Raw genomic sequence first — 12,832 nt, 5'->3', positions numbered from 1 at the left:
ATGGGTGATGTACGATGAGGGACAAGAAGGTTCAGAGAAGAAAAATCAGAGTTAAACATTCTCTTCCCTATCCATCATGGCAAGTGGTAGCTTGTGGACCTTATAGCTTCTTTTAGCTCATTTTCCAATGTAAAAGCTGAATCGGGAACTGTTCAACATTTCACATTTAAGGACAGATCTTGAAATTGCATTGGAGTGGACAGATCTCTGAGAGGGTCAGTACATATGGAGCTGATTGCAGGACTAAGGGGCTGATCTTTTTAAATGAAAGAGTGTTAAAACTGGCATCTTAATGACAAGCTGCCACTGAAAAAGCATCTGGGATTTTTGCAACTGAGGAGTTGAGGACAGGTTCAAATTGCCAGGGGGGATCTTTGAGGCAGAGAAAGCACTGAGAAGAGAGGGAAATAAAAATGAAAATATGTGTGAGTTGTGAAAATAAGTGTATTTACAAATGCTATCACTGTACCAGAATGATTTTTTCCACTGGAAGGAGAGCTACATATATGTATATACATGTTCTATAAGTAATTATGTATATTATTATGTATGTGTACATGTTAATTTGTTACTATTGTCATTGTTGTTATCTTAAGGGGGAAAGAACAGAATATAACCATGCATTGGGAGTATAGTATACTTCAGGCTGTTCATCCATAGCTTAGGGAGAATCCTGTGTTAGTGCGCTGACAAAGATAAACACATGGTGCCTTCTGCCACCGTTTTCTACTACAGAGTTCAGTTTTCCTGAATTCCCATGAAATACAAAAGTATAAGGTTCCTATATGTCCTGGCTTCCTAATTGGTGCAGTATAATTTCTAAAAAAAATTGTATATGTCCTGGCTTCCTTATTGGTGCAGTGGGAATAGTGATGCTTATTTTTCACAGGTGTTATGAGGCTAAACTTCATCGGTGTTTGTAAAATATTTTGAAAGCCTGGGTGAAAGGTGCTGGGGAAGTTCACAGCATTACTTAAAAAATTTAGCACTCATCTTAGTGAAAACGATTAATCTCAGGGTAGCTCCACAATTTTTTTCCCATTGGTTAAAAGCTTCCACTTACAGTATAATTACAAATAATTTAATCTTCCTCAAAGTATTCAGCACTCTCTTTCTGCCATGATGAGTACCATAGAAATGTCTATTAAGGAAATAAATAAGAGGTTTTTCTTTTTTTAACAACTTCGTTTTGATTTGAGTACAGCTATCATTACGCTTATTGAACTAATATTTCTTAGTGTTGCCCACATACGGTTGAGATATAAATACTCATAGCTTCCATAATGTCTGCAGCTGTATAATTTAAAAAACCCAGCAAATCAAAAGGAGTACACATTTATCTAATTGATTCTTCACAATTAAATAGCCTTAGAGCCTTCATTTCCCTATCATTTATTGCAATGAGGAAGGGTGCTACTACTACTCATAGCTGGAAAGTTTCTACTGGCTTTAGTTATGCATAAAATGATCTTTTTTTCACATTAATGGTCTCATTTTTCAGATCAATTGCTGCTGAAATTGATAAAATTGTACTGATCCATGAGTTACTAATATCAGCAAACACTCACTTTCTCTTTTACCCTACATAAAGACAGTAGGAAAGATCCTACTGGGTCTCACCAAAGGTCCATCTAACCCAATATTCTGTCTCCAATGGTGGCTCTTCATGAACGTCTAGGGAAAAGTGCACAGACTAGAAAATCATGCAGTGATATGTCCTTAGTGGACATGTTCTCATCCTTGAGCAACTTGCAGTTCAGTAACATCTCGATACAAGAGCTGCATCTCTTGTGTTTGATATCCCTTAGTAGACTTTTCTTCCATGAATTCATGAATCTGTCTAATTGATTTTTGAACCCATGTAGACCTTTGATGGCCACAGAAAGTTCTGGCAATAAGTTCAGATATATACAGTGAGGAAAACAAAAACACCCTCTTCCATTTGCTTTGAGACCAACCGTCATTGCCTGAGGTAACCTGCTTTGAGCTCTACTGTAGCTCACAGCCTTCTCTGCAAAACATCTTCTCCTGAAGACTTAAAAATCTGGTTTCTTTTTGCTGTCAAACATAACCGCCTTTCTGAGCTGTGTTTGAGAACAGTTTAGGCCTTTTGCTTCAAATTCAGGGGGATGAATTCGAGCCTTGTCCTGCATTTATACAAAAGTCTGCCTAGGTCTGAGTCCCCTGCATGCCCCCACCAACAGGCAGTGCTGCATCTTATCTGTAGTGGCCCACAGGATCAACTAATTTGGCTGGAGAAGTTCTCTGATCTTTTTTTGGTACGCTACAGCACACGGGTGGTGTGGTACACTCAGGAGCAGGAAGGACTCGGGTTTTGCAGGGAGTGATCAATTTTATTGTGCATTTATTATATTTTAATTATACATGTAATATGTGGTGCTATGCTATGGGCAGTCAGAGTAATGAAAGGAAAACTCCTTTGTAAACAGCATTTATTTTAACATATTACACTAGAAGTCCTCTTTGATCTAAAGGAAAGGGAGACTTTTTACCATCCTTCTTCACTACCTCCTTTCTTTCTAAGATTATAATCATGGCCAAAAAAAACCTTTTTATAATGACAGTCTTTCTTCATTACCAAGTGCTCTCCACCTCTAATGTGAACATTAGACGCAGTGCTATGGATACTGCTTCAGTGGAACAGCACTGAGGATGAGTTTAAGGAATTTCTGTGGTTTCAGAAAGCTACACCCTTTCTCAAGAGGACTGCACCAAAGGTGGCTTTACACAATTTGGTTGGACTGGCTGTCACTGTGACAGCTGGGTCTGCAACCAGCTAAAAGCACTCTTTCAAGCTCCATAGCATGATATTGTGGAAAATAGTCCCCCATTTCCAAGACCACATTGTCTCAGCTCATCAGCTGGCTTTTCCTCCTCCTTCCCTGAACATGCTTGGCTCCCAGTCCTTCCCACATCCTCCCAGTTGCTACCCTGAGCACAATTCATTATTCATTTAGAAGCACATGCCTCCTCTCCACACACGTGTACTAAATATACATTTCCATAAAATGCACTGCTGAAAAGACTTGAGAAGTAAGATGATCAAGTAGAGGCTGGGGGAAGAAATTTCTCACTACAAATCAACAGCCACGGCGTGATACAGACTGACAGCACTCAGTGGCCTGATTTTCGAGGTGCTGAGGATGTGGAACAAGCAGGGACTTCAGGATTCAAACACAAAAAAAATTACATAAAGGTTAAAGCTTTAAATCTTATCTAGTTTCGGTAATTTAAAATAATGCTGTTGTTGGTCACAAAAATGAAATGCTCTAAAGTCAGTGGGCTTGCTTTTTTCCTCATAAGCTATGCCATTGTAAATCAGCAGCAACACCCCGTAAAGCAATAAGGTTATATTTAAGGCAAAACATTGAAACAGAAGGGGAAAAAGCAAGCAGCCGAGATGGTTGGTACTAAAGTTCTGCAGACAGTCCTAGCGCTGGGCTGTAAAAATACCCTATTTAACCCTGAATGCTTTATCTCTGTTTCCTGGGATCATACTTCATTTATATTTCTTACAAAAACCACAGATGGTCCCTTACAGTACACTCAGAGCTAGGAAACATCTCAAATTACTGTTAGTCTCCTTCACCAAATCTCCAGTGAAGCATGATGTTAGCACATTTTTCTCCCACCACCTTACCAGAAGTCTGACAACCTAGTATATTAAATCTTCGGGAAATCTCTTTATTGCTTTCTGATTTCTCCTCCGATTTTTCACTTCAGAAATGTCTAATATGCATCTTTATCTCATTGATCCTATGGCAAAGGGCTACAATTTCCAAATCATCAGAGCTCCCACAATGATTGCCTTGGGGACACACCTTCCAGATTACCTTTGATATTGAGGTATAATAAAAGACAGAGAGGCTGGTGAGCACAGAGAGATGGGTTGGAGGAAATAAATGAATTTGGCAACAAAATAAAAAACAAGTTCCCACCATCCCTTTGTTATAAGCTTATACATTGTCCTCTACACCATTCCTTTTCATCCAAAATTGTGGGGCTTCTAGGCTTCCTCCATGTTTGTGAATTATTTCTTTGGAGGCACTATAAAAATAATTACACTCAAAATTACATTGCCCACAGAGGGCTACTGGAGGTCCGGTGCTCTCTGTTCAAAAGTAATCATGGATTGTGTGTCCAGAGCTACAGAACTCAAGTTATAAGAATTGCAATCAGATTCTTCTTATAATTGTGGTTCAGCCAGGTATCAGGGTAGCACCTGGGCACACATCCAGAGAGCTTTGGGCATTCAGCCCCTGGGTGGTGCAGGAACTCCCAAATTAGCCATCTACACAGCTGGACCAGCTCGAGACAAGGGACTGAGCTGAAACCAGGGGATGGGCTGTGCTCCCAGCCCAGAATTTGACTCACTAGTGGGGGAGGTTTCCAGGTGGGAATTTCCAGCTGTTCTGAAGACTCCCTAAGGCAGCTCCTGCTCTGTGTGTTGATTAAGATCCTGGGAGGGGAATCTCACCAGTCCTGAGACTCTGCAGGCAGTTCCTGCTGCAAAACCGATTAACTTGTACTCAGGTAAGACATTTGCCAATGGTCAGCAGAAACAGAAGTGGTCACACAGGAGAGTCTTTTATACATAGTTAATTAGTTAGAAGATGCTTTGTATATAGTTAAGACAATAAATCACAATAGATGATCACAATAGATCATGCACATGCTGAAGTGGCCACAATGGTCCCTGGGCCAGCTGGCGATAATGAACTGAACAGAGAAAGGGGCTTGAGGAGTCTCACCTGACCCAGCTGAAGATGCCACAGCAAGGACTCTTGAAATAGAAACTCTCATGATCATACGGACAGTGACTAACCATCTTGTTTAAAAGATTTTATTCCCTATGCCAAGATCCTAATAAATTGGGACTTTTTAATTTTTTTTTTATTTAAACAAACTCTCAGTTCTGTTTGTGGCTGACTGAGTAGAGGAGGAATAGACAGAAATAAGCAATAGGAATGATTAAAGTCTGGAAAATTAGTCTGTCAGTGACAGATCCCAGGAACGTTTGGTTTACCATAGAGAGAATTATAGGATGACTTGATCCCAGCTTCTAATTTCTACCTGGGGAATAAAACCTTAAGAACAGGCTCTCTAATTCAGCAGACAACTAAAACAAGATCCAGTATACGGAAGATGAAGCTAGAGAAATGTGGATGAGAAAAACTGTGTAAATTTTTCATAAACAAGAGGTTTTCAACCAATAGAAAGCCAATTATGAGGTAGCGGTTCATTTTACTTCTTTTGGCAACTTTAAAATTACAGTTTCATGTTTCTCTAGAAATTATATGCTCCAAGTTAAACAAGAAATAAATTTAAAAATGAGTAGGGCATTCTGTAGCCTGTTTTATGCAGGGTATCCAACTTGAAAAGCATAACTATCTTTTGACTACATCAACTGTTAACCTATGGCATAAGGTCTTGAGAAACAGGAATTCCTTGCTTCAGTGCTGAATGAAAGTGAAATTCCATTTTAAACATAACTGAAAATAAATCCAAAATTTCAATAAATGATCAAATAGTTTGCAAGAAATGCAGGGTTAGGTATTATAAGTCAAAGCTGAAGTGTGCTGGCAGGGAGAGATGGGAAAGTTGTACATTGCCTCATGTACATCTTCAGTAGCACATTAATATATTCACTCAATGTTTAAGAAGAGAATGACATTTTTAAAATATAGAAACTATATCATCAAAATTACATGTAATTATGTTTAAATTTACAGTGGAGAAGAGACATGCTATGCGGTTAACAAGTTGAGCCAATCATTAAGAAGTTTTATTGACAGTTTGCTTCTTGTTAAATCTCTTTACTTTTATCTGACAGGTTTATTTTTACTGGATTTGTCGAGACCCATCAGCATTTGAGTGGTTTGCTGATCTTCTGTTCCACTTGGAAACAAAAATGGCTGAAAAAGGAAAAAATGATTTTCTAAGTTATCGTATATTTCTTACCGGCTGGGATGAAAGTCAGGTAATAATGAAACTCTTACGAGTCTGAGTTAATGTACCTTGCTTTTCCAGTATGGGAACATATGGAACAGGAACAGCTGAATAAATGATGGATGAAGCAGAGAGACAAAGAACTGTAAATATAAAGACACCAAGCCGTCTGTTTCCATCTCACATTTAGGAAAATAGAAATGAAGAAATCATGCCAGTCCTATATCTTGGCTTGGGCAGCACTGGTTACCAGGTGTTTTGCAGAAAAGTGCAGAGAACCTTTCAGGAGCTTGTGAATGGACATTTGTCCATGTCTTCAAAAAGCAGGGTTGTATAAAAAGTTTAGGGTTTGTTTACTTATATTATTTAGTATAATTTTTGTTGTTCACGTACATTTCCAGTACACTCTTGAACCCTGCTATGTTTAGAACATCTTGGCAACAAACTCTATGGACTAATTCATGTTGTTTGAAAATATATTTTCTCTGGTTGACTTCAAATTTGCCATCTTACAATTTCATTGGACCATCCCAACTCAAGGCACTTAATCCTTAGACTGGGTCAATATCATTCAACTTCTTTAGTCTTACTTAGACCCAGATAAGTTGATTTTCTCTCCCCCTTTTTTCTTAAAGGATCACTCAGATCACACTGTGATCAGTTAGGCACCTGCCAGAAAAACTCTCACAGGAAAGTCTTTGCTCTTATTTGCTCTGCTTTTTTCCTGTGGTCTATGTTGAAAGAAGATCTGTCTAGTTCCCTTTCCCAAACTCCAACTCCACCTTTAAAATGGTGACTGTTACTTCAGGATCTGCAATGAATAAAGTGCAGGGTGAGATATTCAAAGACTAAGAAAAGGTTTAGGAATCTAAGACCTGCCTGTAAAAGTGACTGAGGCACTTAGGGCCAGGCCCGTAAAGACAGGTATTTAATCCCAACTAATTTCAAACATTTCATCTCAAAAAGCTGAACTCCTTTGAGGTTTCTGGTACTTTTGGAAGCGCTTTTTACACTTCTTAGTCATTTTGTAAACTCTTGAGTATTCCTCTCCTCTCTTCTCCTCTCCCCTTCTTCCTCCTTCCACAGGATAATTACAGAGTTTCCCTCATTAATACCTCTGTCTTTCACCATGAAGCAGCATTATTGCTTTCTTCTCTTATTTGGAGTATACATTGTTGACTTTTAAATTATTATCTTGTAAATTTGCCTTTAGGCTACTCACATAGCCCTACATTATGACGACAAGATGGATGTAATTACCGGTTTGAGACAGAAGACTTGCTATGGAAGGCCAAACTGGGACAATGAGTTCAAGCAACTAGCCGAAAACCATCCTAGGTAAGGCAGGTTGGCTTCTAACCTTGTTAGGTTACTCTTCTCTCAGCATAAACAGTGGGAGAAGGGGAGGGCAAACCTTTCTAAATGACCCTTTTAAAATAATTTAGTTTTTTTGCTGTGTGGAAAGAAGATTTATGCTTAATGAAGCTTTTAATGAAGAAATCTCGGAAAGAGAATGCCAATAAAATCTAATTTTTGGACAAGAAAATCTAATATTTAGAAGTATTTCAATATCCTGGCCTTTGTCCAGATATAATTGAAACACACAATCCAATTACTGTTCTGCACAAAGGACAAAGTAGCATTAATTTCCCTTGAAGATGGTTATTAAAGAGATAAACTGTGATTTTTTTCTTATGATGTCAAGGATATGTTTGTTCCCCTAACATATTTGGCTACTCTTGCAAGACTATGCTGTTCTGTTATTAGTTCATCTCTGCTGGCAAAGACAGTTCATTTGAACTTGGTGGATTTGCTAGTGGTCTGAGAAAAGCCTCTTTGTTCCTGAAAGCCTTTGAAGCAAGAATTTGAAACATTTTGTGTTCAGCAGTAGAAAAATCCAGAATGCATGTGACTCTTTATGATTTCCAAAAATTTACCTGCGAATGCAAAATAAGGCTTGCACTTGGGAGACAGAAAGACAAAAAAATAAAGCAGAAAACTTTTTTTAAAGATGAAAAAGACTCAAGAAAAAGCTGAAAGGGAGGAGATCAAAGAGAATACAGTAAGCTACAAGAATACCATAAAATTGCAAAAATAACAGTAATAGAGAAACCACTTGATGGAGGTCAAAATAAATGCAATCAGGAAATATGAAAGATTAAAATAGGAAAAAGCCAAGAGTAGAAAATATGATTTTTGAAATACCTTCTATAGGGATTCTACTGCATAAACAGAGCTTTTAAAGTTATAGTTGGAACGTTATTTTTTGTTACTTTTGTTAAGCACAACTGAGAAAAGCTGCTTTTCTGATGCTCAGGGAAGGAGATGGGCATTAACTGTCTATAATGGATCTTGTGGTATTTCCTTAGAAAGCCAGTGCTAAAGTGACAGAAAAATCTGTATTTGCTTCTGAACCCCAATGCCCATATGATTTTTGAAATACCTTCTATAGGGATTCTACTGCATAAACAGAGCTTTTAAAGTTATAGTTGGAACGTTATTTTTTGTTACTTTTGTTAAGCACAACTGAGAAAAGCTGCTTTTCTGATGCTCAGGGAAGGAGATGGGCATTAACTGTCTATAATGGATCTTGTGGTATTTCCTTAGAAAGCCAGTGCTAAAGTGACAGAAAAATCTGTATTTGCTTCTGAACCTCAATGCCCATCTTTATGGTCAATGTTGAACCTTTTAAAAGAAAACCTTGCATGAACTAAGCTTTCCTTATGAGAAAAAAATGCTCTACCTTTTCTAGCTCTGAGTTACAGAAGGCTCAAGAGGCAAAGAAGCTCAAGAGTTTCTATTGCGTGATGGAACAATCAGCTTTTACAAACTGACTAAATTTTGGGTCCCTGCACTTAGGTCCATGGACTTTCCCTTGGCTGCAACAGTGTCTTTTTGCGGATTATCAGGAATATACCACTCCAGGTTAAATGTAGTGTGATCCAGCACCAGGGCAATATGGACACTACTTCTGGGGACTATGGCTTGGGCACCCAAACATGTCTACATCCCCTCCTTTACAGGAGCAAACTTTGAAACCCACGCTGTCACTTGTCATTTGCACTGTGGTTACGTATATTAAGCTTTCCCCAGTAAAACAGCATTTGTGTTACATACAGATAGACGTGTACATATAGATGTTTCAAAGCAATATTTGCTGTGTACTGCGGTGTAAACCTTTTAAGGCACTTTGCAGCGAGTAACCAGGTTTCTAGCTCCCTGTAACAGACTTGTGCACCTATGAACACAAGTCTTTGTTACATTGGTCATGTTCTTATTTTATAAGAACTACCTATTTACAAATTTTCTTAAGTCCGCCATTTGGAAATTGTCCATAGGCAGAAAAGTGTTAAAATGAGGGGAAAAAAAAGAAAAAAGAAGAAGAAAACTCAGAAGTAACTGAAAAATTTGTGTATGTTTTAGAAAAAAAATAATAATTAACTCATCTGGAGAAAAATAATTTCAAACTTTCAGTCCCAGCAGAGTGTTTACTTCTCTGATTAAAATAAACAATGAAGATCAAACCCAAAGAACTACATTTAAAACAGCTTGTGACCTCTGATATAGCAATCCAAATAAATAATGCAATAAGACATAATAAACACTGTAAGATATAATAAACACTAAAGTATTAAAATAATTATACTGTAATATTGTGTGACAATAGCACTTTTTTTTTTTCAAATGCATTTCTCAAAAAGCCATTTCAAAAGATGCAAATCTGGAGGCAGCCAAAAGCTACAGTTCATTAATTTACTCTGCTACTCTCTTATTTTTGATGTTATTGTGATTACAGCAACAGTATTGGAGTATTCTTCTGTGGACCCAAGACTCTCTCTAAGATCCTTCAAAGGACATGCAACTCATATTCATCAGTTGATCCAAGAGGAGTTCAGTTTCACTATAACAAAGAAAGTTTCTAGCCTGTACTTCTTAATTATTTAATTGCTATTACCAAGTTGTGTGGTTTTTCCTCACCTTCTCCTGTCCTCTACTCATTCTGCAGCACTCATTGAAGTAGGGCCACTGACTTCAATAGAAAAATGCCATTCTGTGCCAACTAAAGATTTGGACACCACCCTTAGCCTTTCCTTCAAAGAACTGAAAGGCTGATTGCTTACTTAATGATGCTGTGAATCCACCTACATCTGTGTGAAAACAAGCACAAACCACTACCCTTTGAAGAAAAAGGCATGAGCAACACGGACATTGAGAACTGTACCTCACTGTTGTGTATGATCAAACTACCACCATAGGCAACACTCACATTCCTGCTGTTTAAATCGTGCCCAGACATTCAAAGCATTTTCCTTCCTGGTGTTGTGATTTTGCACTTCTTATAGCTTCCCGCTGCACACACATCCACCTCTACATCCCCGGTTGTGCCGTAGCAATACCATTTATATACACACTGTCCAACAAATTCCTTTTATCCTACCAAACTATGCACCATTTAAATCTGCCATTTCTGTAGTGATGCTGGCTGTGCATGCCTTAAAATAATATGTTCTGAGGATTAATATGTTAAGGAGACCCCAGAAACCTTTGCACTCAGCAAATGGATCTCCTGAGACAGGAAACCCAAACTGGAAAAAAGTTTCAGGTGTCCTTTAAATGTCACACGACTTCATGGGCACTGAAGAACAGGCTTTAAAAGATACAAAATCAAAGATACATGACAGAGTGACTGAGGTGGGAAGGCACCCCTGGAGATCACCTACCCCAAACCCCCTGCTCAGAGCTGATTCTGTGAAGACAGGAGTGACATTTGCATTCTTCCAGTCGTCAGGAACCTCCTCCCATCACCATGACCATTCAAAAATAATGACAAATGGCGAGCTCCCTCAGCACTTGTGGGTGCATCCCTTCAGTTCCCATGGACTTGTTCAAAAGCTCCCTAACCTGATCCTCCTTCACTGAGGACAAGTTTGCATTGCTTCAGATTTTCCCATTTGCCTCAGGAGCCTGGGATTTCTTACCTGTAAAGACTGAGGTGAAAAAGGCATTGAGTACCTCTATCTTCTGTGTGGCCTTAGGCACCAGGTCCCCCACTCCATTCAGCAGCAGACCAACATTTCCCTTGTATATCTATTTTACTCGGACTAGTTACCTGTTCTCTGCTACCCTCATGCAGCACTGAGACGTAGGTACAAACCAGTAACTCATCTTTTCACCTCTGCAAACCTTCTCAGGCAGCTGCTGGGAGTCCTGAAATACCACTGAGGCCACCTGCAGAGCTGCTGGAAACGCTGTTGTTTGACCACAGTCTTTCTAACAACTCATCCAGGGCCCATGGACTGTTCCCTGGAGCCACATCTTCTAACGTGCTGGGACTAACGTAAAGCTATGCATGCCATCTGTAAAACCACTGGTGCTTTCTCCAAAAGAGGACTGTCTCCAGCTGGATAAGTCAGCCAGCCTTGCAGCACCTTGTATATCAAAGCAACGAAACAGTGGCCTTCATGCAACCCAAATCTTTACTGATCTTCTCGTAGCCCTCACTGGCACCCCAGCTGCCATGGCTATAGGTCCTGTCCCCTAAAGCAGTCCTTCCCTCACAGCCTTGTACTCCTCATCTTTGTCATCTCAGTATATCGTTGCCACCTCCCTAGACCTGATATTGTCTTCCACCTTCTAGTATTATTTGTACTTTGTGACATTAGCATTACTAAGCACATGGAGCACAGGATAAATCCAGAGTGAGGGAGAAATAAAATGAAAAATACGCAAATATTGTAACATTCACGTAAGCTAGAAAAGTTGAAAAGTGAGAAAACTATTTCCCTATTCCCAGCACAGAAAGTTAAGCTATATTCAAGTTGGACTGAAGTGTAACAGAGCTCACTAGGAGGCATTTACCCAGCACACAATAAACATGGGAGGTAGAAAACACCCTGTGTATGTCAGCACTCAAATAAGACAAATGACAACATTATATATGTATACTTACACACACACAGAAAAATGCCCACTAGAGGGGACATAACTGTATAGACAAAAGAAAGTGAATAATAAAAATTATGCCACAGAAGACTCCAATATTATTTTATACCTCTTCTATTAGGGGATACAGTATGTGTGAACTGAGACTGTTCAACAAGATACAGTTGTATTACTATTAAGTTTAGGGCAATGCATCTTTGTTTTAAAATTGTTGAAGTTTTTTTAAATGCCTGCCTATGTGAAATGATTAATGCGGTGCATACTGTGTAGCAGTAGAGTGAGTGGAGAATTAGAGCCTCTGCCAGTTCACCTAGAGGCATTTATCTTTTATTTTTTTCCCTGGTGCCCGTGCTGAGCCTCAGGGTAAGCTGACACATTTTTTAACATAAATTAAGCTTCTTTTTTTTAATGTGTGTTGAAAATCTTGAAGGAAATGAGAAATGTGTGTAGGCACCAATACCAGCTGCCATTGCATGAAAGAAAGAGGTGACAATTTCCTGCAGATTCTGAATGATTGTTTTAATGGGGTTGGATCGGAGGTAACAAGCACAAAGATATTGTGCTGCCAGAAAAACAGGATCTGTTCTCCCCCTAGCCTCCTGCAACAAGATGTAACATTTAGCTTCTGGCTCAACATGGCATCTCTTCACTGCTTTGATTTATTCCCACTTTTGCAAATCACTGTGGTATGCTACAGGAGATGCATTTAGAGCCCTTGTTATAGTTCATTGAGTAGCACTGCTGTTATCACCACCAGAGGAGAATTTCACTTATATCAGGACTGAGTGACCTAGAATAAAGGAAAAATAATAATAATAATAAAAAAAAAGAAGTGGGGAGGTTTGTTGGATCAGGATGAAACTGCATTTAGGTTGAATGAAAATCCCTTTATTACAAATACAATTTAAATCAAAATGGG

The 12,832-nt window shown here is 38.8% G+C and overlaps 1 protein-coding gene across 1 annotated transcript in view; it reads left to right on the top strand.

The window, feature by feature from the left end:
* NOX3 (NADPH oxidase 3) overlaps window positions 1–12,506 on the top strand; it is a 41,132-nt gene extending 28,626 nt beyond the window's left edge. Inside the window, exons 11-13 of the mRNA XM_014950575.1 lie at window positions 5,855–6,001; window positions 7,184–7,308; window positions 9,767–12,506. Of these exons, the coding sequence (XP_014806061.1) occupies window positions 5,855–6,001; window positions 7,184–7,308; window positions 9,767–9,893 (399 nt within the window). The 3' untranslated portion in view covers window positions 9,894–12,506. The remainder of the gene's footprint in view (window positions 1–5,854; window positions 6,002–7,183; window positions 7,309–9,766) is intronic.
* Window positions 12,507–12,832: the final 326 nt, after the last annotated feature.

The sequence above is a fragment of the Calidris pugnax genome, unplaced genomic scaffold (genome assembly GCF_001431845.1).
Source record: "Calidris pugnax isolate Ruff unplaced genomic scaffold, ASM143184v1 scaffold24, whole genome shotgun sequence".
Taxonomy (NCBI): domain Eukaryota; kingdom Metazoa; phylum Chordata; class Aves; order Charadriiformes; family Scolopacidae; genus Calidris; species Calidris pugnax.
Note: the sequence above shows the minus strand (reverse complement) of the source record. Positions and strands in the feature narration are given on the sequence as shown.